Below are 17,785 nucleotides of genomic sequence, written 5' to 3' on the forward strand. Positions count from 1 at the left end.
TTGATTCCTGTTAATGTTTAGATTTAGTTATTTAACACACACTTTAAACAATTGACTTAAAATGTATAATACAACTTGTTTTAAATGACGTAGGCAATAAAAGTTTTGTAACAGTTTGACAGTGAATTTACTTCATCTTCACCTAAACATACACTGGCACCTTTCATCCGCTGCTTCTTTACAGGATTTGCCTTTGAGTAAGAACAGATGAATCTTCTTCCATAGCCTGATGAATCAAATCTAACATGACTTTGAAGCAGATATGCATCAGTTTCTGTTGTTTCCTCTGTATACCTGCTCCTGATTAAAGTCTATTTGAAGATCACAGGTTTCTTTCCCAGCTTAGCTTTAGGGCTTGAGCCATGCAGGAGAGCAGTGCTGATGTCTGTCGTTTTCAAAAGAACCTTACCTTGCATTTATTTTCCTACTGAAAGCAAAAAACAAAGAGTAATGTACTTCGAAACAACATTAAATCAAAATCGACCCGCTTTACTTTCTTATTGCACATTGTATTATTGTGCAGAAATATATCAGGGAACTATTTCAAAATAAGTTTGTCTTCATATAGGATTGTTCAAACCTGATAGATCTCTCTACCTCTGGAATTATGTTATGCAATCTCCACTTTAATGCCCCTATAAGTTCCTGATGGATAAACTCAAAGGCCTATCCAAAAATATATTTTCTTCTGGATTTATTCTTAGATTCATCAGATTACAGAAGTTGTGGTGTGCGTTGAGTTTACACAGATGTAGAGAAAAATATTTACGGGAGTTGGAATGACAATGATGGCTTGGTAACACTTGAGGTGTGATAGTCTGGTACAGAGCAAGAGTTATCAGATGAATGAGACCTGATTCAGGTACAGGACAGGACAGATAGTGACTACCCTCCCTCTGTGTCAAATGTGCCAATGGGTACAGGTGTTATGTGAAGTGTCATTAACTTAGCCAAATTCGCAATGGTAAGATTGATTCACATGATTTAAAATTTGAGCTGTCAGGTGAGATTTTGAGAGTTTGAAGTCATTTGTCTTTGCGTGAAAAAGTTTGGCATCAAAAAGAGTTTGGCATTAGTGTGTTGGTTTTTAAACACAGTCTGCTAATAAAAATGATCTGCAGTTAGTTATAATAGATTTCTAAGCGTTTCCTAGGTATTCCCATAATAGAAACGTGCCTGTTTACCTCAGATCCTTTCTCTGCTGTAGCTATTAAACTTTCTCCATCATGTGGAAAACAATCATTCATCTTGCCAGTTTCTGTTGTGCTCTGATAAGAAAATGCCAGCCGGGTGTCATGAAGCAGATGTGCTTTAGGGAATGTTGCTTGCTGTTTATTCAGGACCTGTGTGGACCTCGTGCTGCTCACATGCAAACTAATGACTGATAAGATAAAAAGTTATTGTTGATCATGTTTGCATGAAAAGATGTTTACCACTGTAAGTGTGCAGAGGGGGGTTGTTATGGGTAATATCTAAAAGAAATGTGGCTCCACACTCACAAAAGCTATGGATCAGATTGTGAAGCTATCACTGTATATAGCGTGCAACGACTTGAGCCCTACACTATAAAAACAAACGGTGCTTAAGAGCAGTAAAAATGGTTAACTGGCTCGTAATCATAGGGGAACCTTTTTAAGTCCCATATAGCAACAATGAAGTACCTGTGTAGAACCATATTGTGCTATAGTGGTGCTATATCACCCCCAGATGGCTCTTCATAGGTGCATTACAAAAAAAAATTGTGTGTGGTTCACAAAAAATGGTTCCCCTATCATAACAAGCGTTTGCTATTTAGCACCAATTTTTTTAGAGTATAATAACTAGTTAGTAAATATCTTGGGCACTTTTAACTCTTTCACTGCCAGCGTTTTTAAAAAAAGTTGCCAGCCAGCGCCAGCGTTTTTCATGATTTTCACCAAAGTTTAATGCATTCCAGTAAATGTTCTTCTTTAAATATATAAACATACAATATACCAAATGAAAGAACAGACCCTCTGCTTTCAAACAAAAAAAACGTTTCATCCTACCTTCAGTGGTTCTTTTGTAATCAGCTTTTGAATATGGGTAGGTTTCTGCAAAAACACCACATTTTGAGCAAAAAGCAGAGATAATTCCATTTTTGTGACGGACTTTTCATAGAGATCCCATTCAGAGCGATCTTTAAAACAGACACGGACATGCAGCAGCTTGCCATAGGGCAATACTTCCGGGTTTAAAAAGTTGCAGATAATAGCGGTATTGCGGAAAGACGGAAAATCTCGTCATTGGCGGGGAAGCGTTTTCTCTTAATTGACGAGATATATATAGACATACAAAAGTGGACAAAAGCGATGCATTAAAACACCAGGTGTAAAGTTGAATGTGTCTCTCTCGTCCACTTGTGATCCGATTGACCATAACACATCCAGATATAAACAGGGCAGAAAGTGTCAAGTGCATTTTACAATCAAATTCACACATTGAAACTAGTAGTGACAACCACATTTACATCAACGCTGCATTATGTGAGAACTAAGCTGAATAACATCTGAAGTGCAGTTTTTGGAAATTAAAAAGGCAAGTGAGAACGTTTGTGTGACTTTAATAAGAGCATGATGTGCTTTAAAGGGATTTTAGCTTTCTGTACACAGGGAAAGATTCAGAGGATTATTATTTTCCCCAAAACTTTACAATGTGTATGTGGCCATATGCCATAATCTCTTTCACACTGTTTCCAGATATAAAGCTGCTATCTGTGTTTGGTTAAAAATAAACAGTTATTGAGCAAGTACATCAAATTAATGTTAAGAAATGCCTCCTTACCTTACTGTGATACACAGCAATAATCTCAAAATAATGAGTTATAATTTGAGCTGTCAGGTAAAATAATAAAAGTAATGTCAATTTGACTTGAAGATAGAAAATAACTCCACAAGTAACTTGAGATTTTACATTTCATACATAGATGAAATACAATGAAAAGGCAAAAGTTGCAGCTTTAACGTTTATTTGTTATGACCTTTTATTTTCTACATAAAAGAATATTAGAAGTATCTTTCATGTGCATGATTATGCAGAAGGTGGTTTTCATGTGGTTATGTAATGTGCATATGTTCTTACTTTATTACTAGTAAAAATAAATATTCCCCTTTATGGATATATTTGATATGCTATGTTGGTTTGAGAGTAACTTGGTCTATTTAATGTGCATTAGTTACTGGCAATATAAAGCAGACTGAAGGCCATGAGGGAGCCACAGCAGGGACGAATCCTTGAACTACAGCTAAACATCATCCATCACTGGACCCAAGGCCTTTTATAGTTAATGTTTGTCTTTTTTGCTTGCCATATTTTCAGGGGACATTCTTCTGTAGAGTTATTTTACAATCATTTGAGTTCATTTAGCCCATATAGGTTTTAGAATTTGTTGTTGCTAATTTTGTGCCCCACCTGTCCCCAATCGGCCCAACAAAATGGTAATTAACGTGGCTTTAAGTTTAAATGATGAAGTTTATTTCATAATATTATATTTTTAAAACATGGCAGCATTAGACACTTTTAGTAAAAAAAACACGTATTAACACTTTGCATGAAATAAGAGTTCAAAAGTAAATAATGACAATGCAACTGCATGCATTTTTTCTCTGACGAAAGTCATCATGCTTTCTTTTTGGCTGACTATTTGGTTGATTAGATCCACTGTCTGTTAGGGCTGAGCAAAAAAATCTATTTTTCGATTAAAAGAGCAGAATCGATTTTTCTTTTCATATTTATTTCCACAAACATTGAACGTAAGATTAACGTTAATCTTATGAATGCTGTATTCTGATTGGTTGAGAAATGTTCCATGGGTGTTGATTATTTTTTGATAAACGCACAACTAATTTGTCAAATGTCTTAAAATAATCACCAGAGCCATATCTGTGGTAACCGTAGTATAATAGGAATAATTGACTTGAAAATAACTCCGCTTCGCGTCATGCCGCATTGCCACTTTTGGGTGTGCATTATTTTCGAATAATTCAACGGCCCGTCGTCAATTATTCCTTATGTAACAAATTACTTGGTAACTAGTTACACCCAACACTTCTCTCGGGTTACAAGCCAGACTCTGTAACCACTATGACTGTGTGGGTGTGTTCACTACTCGCTGAGATGGGTTAAATGCAGAGGTCACATTTCGAGTATGGGTTTCCATACATTGGCTGTATACTTCACTATTCTACAGTATTTTCATGACTGTTGTTTAATCTTATGTTGGGTGCTGTATTGTCTTCACAAATAGATATGATAGGTTTCCAGTGGTCCCCATCTCAAGGTTTATAATAATGTCACAATGTCCACTGTCTGCACTAATAAAATAACACCTGCTGAATCTGTTTCTAGTCAGACAGACCAATGGGAACACAACTAAGATCATTCAATAAAAGTGTTTTATACAGTACTGGCCTACATCACTTCATCTCCTGCCTGCAGTTCTCCTCTTTCTCTGTATTTACCTCATGCTTGAGTAGAAGTGTTAACTCACATTAAACTTGATTATCTTTGAGTGATTATCATTTTCCTGACAAGGGATCTAGTGAACTGGATCTGAACTTTGGATTTTTTTATAGGTAGTATAATGAGAAATGATTGTATTGTAGTAGTTTTGTTACATGCTATTTTAAACATAGCCCATCTCTCTCTCTGTCTAGGTGGCGTACATGCAGATGTGATGACTTGGGTACATCAACAAGACTCATCTCCAGTGTATCATCTTATGCAATGCTTAATAAAAAAGACTTCTTCAGCTACACTTGAAAGTGCTATTATGGGATGTAAAATGTATTTAATTGTAAGATATTAAAAACGTTTTGTACAAACCCATTTAATGTTGTGTGTTGTGTTCGTTCGGCTTCAGTTTCATTATTATGATTAAGTGGCCAGTGTATCATTTGGACTTTATGTACTTTACAGACATTGATATCTGGGGGTCTGTGTCAAACCCATCATGCACATTAAAAAAGCATTCATGCATCTTATCACATGCTAATTTTATTGGCTTTTCCTCTCAGGAACAGTGTACTACTTTGCCAAATGAGGAAAGAAAATGTGTGTGCGTGATGGGAAACACTATGTTCTGAGTTCTGACGGAGTAAATATGAATGCTCAGAGCTCACTGTGCTTAATAACACATTATGATATAGTCTGATGACAAGTGGGAACACACTTTACCTTTCATCTTTCACTTCTTCATTTTTAACGTCATCTTTAGGTTGATTTACTTTCTGTGGAATGAAGAGTTTACTTTATCTTTTACTTTAAAAGAGTTGAACTCACATAGTTTTTCAATCATAAAATGTGTAATGGTGTGTTAAGATTATTTGTGTTGTTTATTAAAGCATGTGTTAAATTAAAGGTGACATAGAATGATTGAACGGGGTATTTATCCTTGTTCTGTGATGTGACATGTAGACAAAAATGTTTTTGTTTGGGTCTGTAATGCCTTAGAAGCTTTCTAAAAACCTCTCTCAGATAGCTCTATTAGGGTGGGGAATTTTAAACAAGTGGTTTTGCACCTATTTGGCTCCCCCTACTGGCTTAACTTGCAATCTCATTACTGATTGGCTGACTTTGCTGCTACTCAAAAAATGTAGCCAATTATTTTAAAGTGGAGGGGCAGTGAGATGCCTGTGATGTCATAAGCATCAGTTTTTTAGACTGGGCCGTTTTCTGGCTGACATTTCTAAAAGAGGAATTTCTATAAGACTGAGATGTTTAGCATGTCTAGCACTTTTTGTATGTTTGTGAATGTGGGTAGACTACCATTATTCAACAAAGACAAGGGAAAAATGGTTTTTCATTCTCTGTCCCCTTTAAAGTTCAAATCCATAAAATTAGTATCACTTATTTGAGATTTTCAATGATTAAAGGGGTGTCAAAATGAAATTAAGGGTTTTACAAAAGCATTTTAATCTGTCTGAAATCTTATGGGAGTTTTGCAACTCCCTCAAACATTTTGCAACTCAAGGAATACTGCATAGTACTGTATGTGTTTTTACATAACTGTAAATGAGGTTATAAGTGTAGGGCAACATGGTGCCCGCACAGAGTCTGTGAGGTGCCTGCCAAAGCATATTCTATTAAAAGCCTCCATTTTAATTTTTATTTATTACATATCTTTTATATTAGCTTGGCTTCTTTTATGTATGTTAACATTTAAAACAATGATAAAACATATTAACAAGTAAAATCAAATCACATCAACAAGCTAAACAAAAAAGTTTTGAGTAGACTACACTCCCCTAAAAGATTATTAGGAACAGATGTTCAATTTCTCATTAATTCAATAATCTAAACAACCAATCACATGGCAGTTGCTTCAATGCATTTAGGGGTGTGGTCCTGGTCAAGACAATCTCCTGCACTCCAAACTGAATGTCAGAATAGGAAAGAAAGGTGATTTAAGCTATTTTAAGCGTGGCATGGTTGTTGGTGCCAGACGGGTCGGTCTGAGTATTTCACAATCTGCTCAGTTACTGGGATTTTTACGCACAACCATTTCTAGGGTTTACAAAGAATTGTGTGAAAAGGGAAAAACATCCAGTATGCGGCAGTTCTGTGGGCGAAAATGCCTTGTTGATGCTAGAGGTCAGAGGAGAATGTGCCGACCTATTCAAGCTGATAGAAGAGCATCTTTGACTGAAATAACCACTCGTTACAACCGAGGTATGCAGCAAAGCATTTGTGAAGCCAAAACACGCACAACCTTGAGGCGGATGGGCTAGAACAGCAGAAGACCCCACCGGGTACCACTCATTTCCACTACAAATAGGAAAAAGAGGCTACAATTTGCACGAGCTCACCAAATTGGACAGTTGAAGACTAGAAAAATGTTGCCTGGTCTGATGAGTCTCGATTTCTGTTGAGACATTCAGATGGTAGAGTCAGAATTTGGCGTAAACAGAATGAGAACATGGATCCATCATGCCTTGTTACCACTGTGCAGGCTGGTGCTGGTGGTGGTGTAATGGTGTGGGGGATGTTTTTTTGGCACACTGTTTGCCCCTTAGTGCCAATTGGGCATCGTTTAAATGCCACGCCCTACCTGAGCATTGTTTCTGACCATGTTTATCCCTTAATGACCACCATGACCCATCATCTGATGGCTACTTCCAGCAGGATAATGCAACATGTCACAAAGCTGGAAACATAAATAAGGTAGTTCTGAAGGCGAAAGGGTGTCCAACACAGTATTAGTATGGTGTTTCTAATAATCCTTTTGGTGAGTAAATATCAAAAAGTAGCCCTCCAGATAGTTTAATCCATTGTGGCAGCCCTTGCTCACAAAAAGGTTGGAGACCCCTGGTTTAGGGTAAAGGGTCTGTTATTCTGTCTGCTTTTAGAGAGGGATGTTCATCCTGCTGGGTAAATAACACAGTGTGAAATGAAAATGTGTATTTATAGTAACAGTGATATTCTCAATAGAAAGAGCTGGTGTGGGTTTATGAAGGGATAAATGAGTTAATGAAGCATCTGCACTGTTGAGCTGTCACAGGTTTTTCCTCGAGTCTATAAATAGCACACAGTACTACAAAACCAGACAAGCTGTTCTTGGACATTTTATTACATCCACTTTGTCACGGCTTCGTAGTCGCCCGAGCACATTTCTGTCTGTGTTTGTATGATGTGTGTTCTTTGTCTTTGGTTTGACAGACACGTGCATACATCCACTCCTCCCCTCTCGTTATCTCATTCATTCTTATTATGGTCCTCTCGGTTCACCTGTTCCTTGTTGTTATTTATTCCCTGTGTTTCTCTTGTCCTGTGTCAGCCTTTCTGTGTGAATTAATCGCCATCGAGTCCAGTTCAAGTTTTGAAAAATTGATCTTGTTAGTTTTCCTGGCTGCCGTCACCTGTCTTCTCCATCAGACTCTAGAGCGCTGTCAGTGCTATTTCCTCCTATCCTCTATATCTGTCCTTTCCATATTGTACTCTGCTATCATCTGCCCCGGTCTCCCTGCCTGCCCTCACCATCCTCTTCAGTGCCTGGCTCTCTCTCCAGCCCGCCCGCCCAGCTGCTCACCCTGCTATACATCTTTTCCTGCCACCAAGTCCTCTGACTCTCTCTGCCGGGTTTATTTCCGGGGTTGGCTCTCTTCAGTGCCATCCTGCTCCATCCTGCTGGGTCTCTGCCTTCCAGAACTGAGATTTTCTACGTCTATTCAATAAATATTGAATCCTACAAATAAATCTCTGACCTCTTTCATGACAGAGTGGATAAAGACATGCAAACACAAGCTATGAATAACTATAGTATGTAATATTATAATATAACTTAATATTATGTTATAATAAGATTGGCATATTTTTATCAAAGATGTTTAATTAATTGCAATATTTATAAAGAATGAAAAAACTGTTTTAAGGAAGTGTACTCTTCTAGTTTTTGTGAAAATAATTACATTTTTATGCAGCATCTTAAAAAAAAAATTCTGTCAAATGTTTTCCCTTTTTTGTAGATTATACAGAATAAAAAAAGTAAAAGAAAAGAAAATAATAAAATAAAACAAAAAGTATAATTCTAACAACAAAAAGTATAAATCTAACTTTATATCTTGGGGGGAACAGTGGCGTAGCAAGTCAGTCCTGGGCCCAAATTTACGGGCCCCCTTAAGCCAAAGCCCCCCCCCCAACCTTGCCCGTTGGCACTGTTAACTGTGGCGCGCAGGTCTGTTAACAACATATACTCTTAATAAGGTAGTCAAATATTTTTACTTTACTTTTTTACTTTAAAGGGTAGATTTTAATAAAGAAAAACAAAATGTTTTGGGTAGTTTTTGACACGTGACTAACTCCTTTTCTCCTTAAGGCCCCACTATTATGTTTAAATTTGTCCATCCTTATTGTTCATGTAGACAGCTGCTATAGTAACCTCTCACCCTGTGTTTTCTCTTTTTTTGGCGCGGCGATGCGTCATGTAAAAAAACTATGGCATAGTAGTCTACGGCAGCCACAGAGTGCAAAAAAATAATAAACGCAAACAAGAAATGACTGAGAAATTAGACATTACGAGGAAATAAGAAATCACTACACATAATGTGCATACAAAAATATATTTCTTGTGGCCACAAAAAAAATTTAATTGAATTTTTTTATAAAAGCTGGGGCGGGCCCTGGGCCGGGCCCCCTATTGGCCTGGGCCCATTTGCACGTGCATACCCTGCATGCCCAGACACTACGCCACTGGGGGGGAAAATAAACAAAATAAAACCCTAGTAAAAATATTCATTATAGATTTCTCTATAGTAGAGATTGTTGGATAATGTTACATCCTACTATATATTGGTAGAAGAGTAAATATGTATGTTTACAATGATAGTTTTTTTCAAGAGGCATGAAATACCAGTTTTATACCTCTACAAAATCTGGCCGTGAAGGTTTATATGTTTGACCCAATTAGTCTAGAATTCAATAAACATGTTTTTCTGAAGATGAATGAGAAAAGAATTTTTTCCATAATATAAATGTCATTTACTATACTCTTCTCTTTACCGTATCTGATATATTTATCAGAAAAATGTTTACGGCATTTTATATAGAGGCCATGTCTGAAAGAGACAGTTAAGTGTTGAAGACTTAAAAATAAAGAGTTGATTGGCTAACCATTTCATGGTCAGATCATTCAGACTCATTTGAAAGCCTCAGCAAAATTATTTCACTTACTTAGAGAAAAAGAGAGAGAGAGAGAGAGAGAGAGAGAGAGAGAGAGAGAGAAAGGAAGGAAGGAATGTAATGTTGCCAATTACAGTATATGGAGATGATTAAGGAGGTCATGATGGATATAAGCCAACGGGGGAAACTTGGTCAGGACACCAGAGTTACACCAAGGTAATATTAATGACTACAGTTCAGCCTTAAGGTTGAGTGCCTCATTTAAATGAGGTGGTGCCCTTCTATAGTCAAGCATCACCATCAATATACTAAAGCATTACACATGATGATCGTCCTGTTAATGGTCCCATTGTCCTTGACTGTTATAAAACCCTGACAATCAAATTCACAGCTATTAACTGAGCTTATCAATCACATTAGTGTGACCGATCATAACTTTATATTATTTTCCTTTACAGCTTTCTTAGCGAAAAAATAATATGTATTTTCACACTCACACCAGAGTTATAAATTTTTTTAATAATTTGCTCCCTGTTAGTTTATATAAAATAATGAGATTTGATTACACCCTCAATAAAATGGCAAGAGGAGCAATTACAATTTAAGGAAAATTGTTACAATGGAAATTCATTAAACAAAATCCACTTTTACAAGGTGTTTGGACATAATGTGTATTAGCAGTGTGTGAACACAACCACAATGAAAAAAAAATCAGCCACTACTTCATTTTTAAAACCCATCAAACCAAAGCAGTCTCATTAGACATACAGTTTTGTTTCTCTTATTAATGTGATGTCACACTGATAAAGCCCCGCCCACAGCCACTGACCAACTGGTTAACTTTACCCAAAAGCTTTTTCAGATGTGTTTGTAGCGGAAGTTATAGTTTTGGATTATAACTGACGATTGGTGGGTTATTTTAAGCTGAAACTTCACAGACACATTCTAGGCACACCTGAGACTTATATTACCCTTTGTAAAAATGAGTACAATATGGGCCCTTTAATACAAACCAAACATAAATAATTACATTATGACATTATGCTTTATGGGTAACTTAAAAAAATACAAAAATTTAAGTTTTTTTTAATTCCTTATATTATTCATCTGTATTCTGTTTACATACTGACACAGACATACCTGACAATAATCTTAAAAAAATAACTAACTAAATCTGTTCGACAGCAGTAGTTGTATTTGTGATTTCATGAAGTTAATCTCATTTTGCAAGCATGCTATTTGTTGTAAGTCTTGTATTTTCCAGGCAAGCCTCTTAGTAATGAAAGTTTTGCTTTGCATTATTTTAATAACAATCCCTCATAGGATTTGTGCGAAACATTGAAGAATGCCCCGAACTCTATTAGAGAATTCTCTGTTTACTTTATAATTTTTTAAACAATGACTCCTGCCTATCAGGGCTTTGTCAAAGGCTTTTTTCTTCAGCTGTGTTGTACAAATGCTCTGTAAAAGCTTCAGTCAGTGCCTAATTTAGAGCAAACTGAATTTGCCACCCGGCTACACTCCATCAAAGCTTCACTGTGTGTATTACCAGCACAGGCCGTGGGGAGTCACGCTGTCCAGCTCCACTGAGTAACACAGTTAGTTTAGCTTTCTCATTGTCTGACAGCGCATGTGTTTATGACAAATGACGGTCCTGAACCAAAGTTAGTGCTTCCAACAGACTCCAGCAAAATGCGTTGGGAACTAGTTTTGGAGGTTTAGATTGTTTTTTTGTTTGTTTTCTGCCTACGGCTGTGATTTGGAGAATAGATAAATCGAGGTGTTTGTCAAAAATCTGCAGTTTTTCTTCCTTTAGTTTTTTTTTGTTTGTTTGTTTACTATTTCCATTTACAGTTAAATGAAAAAAAACATTAATTTATGGCTCCAAAACACAACATTTTTACTATGAAGTCATTGTTCCATTATTAAGTACAAACAACATTGCATGTGAAGGGTTAAGAAGAGTCGAGTCGAGTGTTACAAAATAACAATGTTCCCAAATGTAGACACCTCAGACATATTGCACTTTCCAACCATGAAATCCTCCAGTCCTCCGCTCTCACGATGGAGATAGGCTCTGGTTATTAGCTGAGAGTCTCCTGTGTCTCATTAGTGCTGCCAGTGAGATCTACTTATCCACAGCACTCAACATACAGAAATGCCAAGCCTGCAGGCAAGGTCTGCCACCGGGGCAGTTTGCCAACATCAGGTGATTTCAGATTTGTGAATGCTGTAGTTTTAGGAATTTTTCAGTAACAGATTGCAACAAAATAAACCTGCAGCGCCAGCAATGCAAAGTTAAGCATCGCGTAGGCGCCAACAGGGGTCACAGAAACACAATATGAGAACCTGCTGTCACTTTTCTACTTCAGCAGATAGATATTTTATCATCCGCATCAGCTTTGCATCACCTTGCAGAACATTCTGGCTTGGAAATCACATTTTTGTTGATGAGCTGTCTTTAAAAAGGCCTTTTGATTTCTGCGATGCAGCAGACAGAGGAAAGACATGTCAAGGGAAAACAGAGGATGATTTACAGTTTAGATCTGAAGAATAAGATTTCACTTAACTGCAGAAAGATTGATTATTATCTTAAAGGATTTACCATTTTTGGCTGAATGCTTTTATAAAAAATCTTTAACATCTTTCTTTGCTTTAATTGTTCTATATAAATGTCAGAAAGAAATGTTTCTTCTATGGCAATGTTCCCCAAAATGGCGATTGAAGTTATACTCTCATGTTTTAACATGGTCTGTTTGTTTCCAAGAAACAGGATGCCTGCAGCTATTTCTTCTAAAATTTCGGAAAGATCTCGATTGCTTCTAAACCTGAACGGTCAATAGAATTATATGAGACTGCTTTGACCTGCACTGAAGGAAGTCGTAGTGATAAATGAACTGTAAAACAGGAACCAATTCCTTTTCCACTATACACAGCCAAGATAAATAGACCAATTTAGTCTAGTCAAGTACTTCTACCACCTGCCTTGTGGCTTTGTGTCCGTTTCAAGGCTACAAGAGACCAGAACTGAAAGTACAAGCACAATTATTACATAAAGTCAAAGATTTATTTCTGTCCACCATGATTACCACACACACTGTAAAAAAGATTTGTTGTTTCAACTTAAAAAAGTAAGTTACCTTGTTGCCTTAAAACTTTGAGTTAATTCAACTTTAAAATGTTAGTTGACGCAATAAAATAGTAAATTGTTGTGTTAACTAATATATTTTTAAGTTAAAATAACTAAAAAATAATAATAAGGCAACCAGGTAACTTACTTTTTTAAGTTGAACCAACATTTTATAAAAGAACAAAATGTTGTCAAATCAACAAATATTTTTATGTTACTTTAACTTAAAAAAATAATTAATTGCATTGCTAAATTGACTCAGACTACCCTTTTAAAAAATGTTGTTCCTTGCTATGAACATCCATCCATCCATTCATTCCCTGAAGCTTTTTATCCTCTCAGGGTCACATGAGGACTAAAGTCTATCACAGCATCTCAGTCCACATGCAGGATAGATCCCTGAATCCATGGGCATGCATGTTTATAAAAGGGCAACAGAGGTGTAAAGTACTCAAGTATTTTCACTTTACTCAAGGAAATGTTTTTTCAAGTATTTGTCCTTTATCAGTGTTTTTTTCTTGTCTTTTACTTACATTCTAATGCATAACTTTATACTTTTTACTCGACTATCAAGTTAGATACATTAAAATCTAGTAATATGTATAATTTTATTACTAGATTTTAAGGTATCTAACTTGATAGTCGAGTAAAAAGTATAAAGTACTTCTACCACCTGCCTTGTGGCTTTTTGTCCGTTTCAAGGCTACAAGAGACCAGAACTGAGTACAAGCACAATTATTACATAAAGTCAAAGATTTATTTCTGTCCACCATGATTACCACACAAACTGTAAAAAGTTTTTTGTTTCAACTTAAAAAAGTAAGTTACCTTGTTGCCTTAAAACTTTGAGTTAATTCAACTTTAAAATATTAGTTGACGCAAGTTACTAGATTTTTTATGTAACTAAGTATTAAAAGATATTTATTGTGAAATGTAGTGGAATAAATAAAAAATTATATTATGGTAAAAATGTATTAAAGTAAAAGAAAAACACCCTGATAAAGTGCAGATACTTCAAACATTTACTTTAATAAAGTAAAATACTTGAGTACTTTGCACCTCTGGGCAACGGTGATAATAACATTAAATCAATAAGTCTTGATGCTCAATAAGTGCTACATAAATACATTTGAATTGATTGATTCACTTTTAAGTTTCAATGGTGTAAAAGAAACATCACTTCAGGATTTCTCGTTTACTAAATGAAAGAATTGGTTTGTCTGAATGTTTCTAGGAAGCAGTGTTTGTGATCTCTTTGGAAAATATGGCACATCCTCATGGTTCACTTCATTTATCACTTTTTGCCTTCCTTTTCTCCAAGGAAATATAGATTCAGCAATGCTGTGTAAAAGAGAGCCTCAGGACAAAGATATCTCACTCATTTGATTATTTCACGAGAGCTCTACATGAATAAAATAAGATTCAACAGATGTGACCGTAGGGTTGTGTCTCCTGTGTTTCTGTATGTGTTTTATTTCACAGTTACTTTATGAATTTCTCTCACATTACTGACTCTTTTCCTCTATAAAGAGTTTCATCACTGTCACAGTCAGATAGATCACTTCAGATCTCATCCCATCCGGTGACTTTCAGTTATATCTCTACAGTTTGAGTCTATGGACAGATTCTGCACTTCTCATGGATGTGTATTCATTTTATAGCTCCCAAAACCATTATAAAAATGATGCTCAATACAATATATACAAGAGCCCAGCCCAGGGTAACAAAACTTTGAAACAGGACAATCTTTGTTTTTTTAAGCTTTTTTTATATAGTAATGCCCTTCAGAAGCTACCTAAAATATTTGCATGTTTCCCTGAAAACAAAATAATGACAAATAAGATTCTGTTTCTGTTCCCATGGATCTTTTGCCTTCTTGAGCATCAGATTCTTTGTATCTTATATGGGCTCAAATGAAACATTTATGCAGTGACAAGAATATGAAAGTGACAGACTCTGTCCCACGCTGTTAGTCACTTTGCATGTCAGTCAAATATAGTATCGTTCTGTCTAAGTGAGGGTTTTTATCCAGAATACCATGCTGCCGTTCATGCTGTTTGTCTATGCAGGACACTGCTATGTATGATGTTAATTTGATGATGTTGAAATATTTTAATCTAGCTGTAACAAACAATAACATTTCAATAACATTCATCACAGCAGATGTGTTCTTGCCACTTTCTTTTCTTCTGTATTTCATTATTACTTCAGATAAAGGGGATTTAAAATACAAAGACTTCAGATGAAGGGGATTTAAAATACAAAGAGGATAGAAAGAGACTCTCGTTCTGACAGGTGAACTGTCTTATTAGAGAAAACAGCAAAGAAGTAGAGAAAAAAAAACGGATTGGGACTGCTGTGAAAACCCAGTTAAGTCATTTTTTTACATTGACTGTTTCTACATAAAATCATCTTAAATAATGTAAACAACATTCTGTGAAAAATAACCTTAATATATATTTAATATTGATTGATTAAGATCACGTCAAAGATTAAATCAATGAGTGAAATCAAACGTAGCCTGATGTTAATGGACAGGGTCATGATTGTGACTTTTTCTTTTCTATTTCTTTGCTGTTTTCCTTAATAAAAAAGACGTCTCTTTTTTCCTCTTTGTATTTTAAATCCACTTCATCTGATCTGTCACCCACAACTGTGGGAGAAGATTAATGGTCAGGGATAACAGAGCACATTAAAATGATCAAGTTGATGGCTTTTTGTAGTGCCACAATATTTTTTGTGGCATCTTAAGTATTTTGCTGTCTTTAGAAGTAATACGGCTCTTCAGCACATCGGTCACTCATAAAGCCAATGTGTGATTTGTGGCTTAAAGGCATAGTTCACTTAAAAATAAGTGTTTACTCATTATTTACATTTATGCATTTGGCAGACACTTACAGTGCATTACAGGATATAAACTTACAGTGCATTACAAGATATAATTTTTGTTAACACTGTACAATAAGGTTCATTAGTTAACAGTAGTTAATGTATTACCTAACATGAACAAACCATGAGCAATACATTTGTTATTAATTAATCTTTGTTAATGTTAATTAATAGAAACAAAGCTTTTAGTTGTTTGTTCATGTTAGTTCACAGTGCAGAACGTTAACCAGATTTTAATAAAGTAGTAATTGTTAAAATTAAATAAATGCTGTATAAGTGCAGTTCATTATTAGTTCATTTTAACTAATGTAATTAACTAATGTTAACTAATGAACCTTATTGTAAAGTGTTTTAACCACATTTTTAACAGTATGTTCCATGGGTTTAAACCCATTACCTTTTGCGCTGCTAACGCAATGCTCTACCACTAAGCTATACAGGAGCACAGCACATGTTCTTATGCTATTTTTACTTTGCACCCTGTTCAAGGTCTTTTACGGCCTTGCATAGGCGTCGGTATCATTCTGGGTGTTTCTTAATTGCGAGGACGTGCCCTAGGAAGGCTGTTTTTTTTCTAGCACAGCCCTTCTGACAGTTCACGGTTAGAGTCCTCCACAACTTCTGTACATTTCAACGTAATAAGGGTTTCCACCCTTGTGACCTTGTCATGAAAACTTTAAAGTGAGAAGTTAAAGATAATACAATATATCACCACAAAGAGCTAAAACAGCGATGCATCCTCGCGTTTAAGAAACACCGTGGGATGAACTAACATGAACAACTGAAATGGCATTAAGATGATTAAATGTTGAAAAACTATATTGTTTATTGTTAGTTGATGTTAGCTAATGCATTTATTCATGTTAACCCTTTAACTGCCACACAAAGAAAAAGGCATTTGAAAAAAAATTGTTTGCATTTCTTATCTCCTTATGTTGCTATACACACTCAATGTATTTTTTTAACACATCCCATCATTTTTTTTAATCTGCCTCTACCAAATGGTTGATATGTCTTAAAGGAATTCAAACACATACTATGGAAATTAGAAAATATGAACTATAATAAAAAAAATTAAAACTTGATCCAAATAAAATAGTTTTGTAAATTAAATCTTCTTTATTTATTGAAGTATAAAATATAAAAATATTTCAGGTTTTCATTTTAACACAGGAAATGAAATGTTTTCATGTTTATTTTGCAATAAAAATGACTAAAAGTAACACAAATAAAAACTTTCTGCATGCATTTCAAACCTAAAATAAAAGATGGCCAAAGATAGTAATACAATGGCATTTTATGCTTTTATGATTGAAGAAACACACAGTGCAACAGAATTTTTGTGTCTTTTTTTAGATAAATTAAAGGGGCCATGGCATGAAAATCTGACTTTTTCCATGTTTAAGTGCTATGATTGGGTCCCCAATGCTTCTATAAACCTAGAAAATGTGAAAAAGATCAACCCAGTAACTTAGTTTTGGTAAACTATTCTCTGCAAGCATGTGATTTTTTTTTGTTGAAATTTGTCTCTCCTTATGATGTCATAAGGAGCTCTTATTATAATAATACCGCCCCCTTAATCTGCACTATCCAACCACAGCACTGCCATTTAGTGCAGAGAGGGAGAGACAGAGAAAATAATTCACAGCACAATTAAGTTTCAATTTCAACAAACCACCATCATTACTATCATTGTTTGCACTTCATCCGCTCATTTGCATTTTAAAGAACACACCGAAAACGGCACATTTTTGCACACACCTACAAAGTGGCAATTTAAGCATGCTATAATAAATTATCTATATGATATTTTGAGCTGTCTGGAGACACCAATGATTTATTTGACATCTTAAAAATGTCTTGTGACACGGCCCCTTTAACATTTCTTTGTAAACCAGCAATGCTGTGTAGAGTAAGCCAACATTACAAACAATCCTTCAAACAATTTAAAACATATTTTAAAAAGTAATTTCTGATTACATTACTAATTATGAATTCATTATAGTTATTTCAAAAAATATCCAGAAGTGGCAGAAAATACATTTAGAAATTATCTCAATATACACTGTAAAAAAATTCCGTAGAAATTTCAATGTTATTGCAGCTGGGTTGCCGGTAATTTACCGTAGATTT

General features: G+C 35.4%; 1 protein-coding gene across 2 annotated transcripts in view; it reads left to right on the forward strand.

Moving 5' to 3' along the window:
• The window catches only part of ube3d (ubiquitin protein ligase E3D), a 30,110-nt gene extending 25,265 nt beyond the window's left edge, over positions 1-4,845 (forward strand). For both annotated transcript variants that reach the window (XM_065246373.2, XM_065246374.2), the window contains exon 10: positions 4,674-4,845. In XM_065246373.2, the coding sequence (XP_065102445.2) occupies positions 4,674-4,694 (21 nt within the window). In that variant the 3' untranslated portion in view covers positions 4,695-4,845. The remainder of the gene's footprint in view (positions 1-4,673) is intronic.
• Positions 4,846-17,785: the final 12,940 nt, after the last annotated feature.

This window comes from Paramisgurnus dabryanus, chromosome 13 (genome assembly GCF_030506205.2).
Source record: "Paramisgurnus dabryanus chromosome 13, PD_genome_1.1, whole genome shotgun sequence".
Lineage (NCBI taxonomy): Eukaryota > Metazoa > Chordata > Actinopteri > Cypriniformes > Cobitidae > Paramisgurnus > Paramisgurnus dabryanus.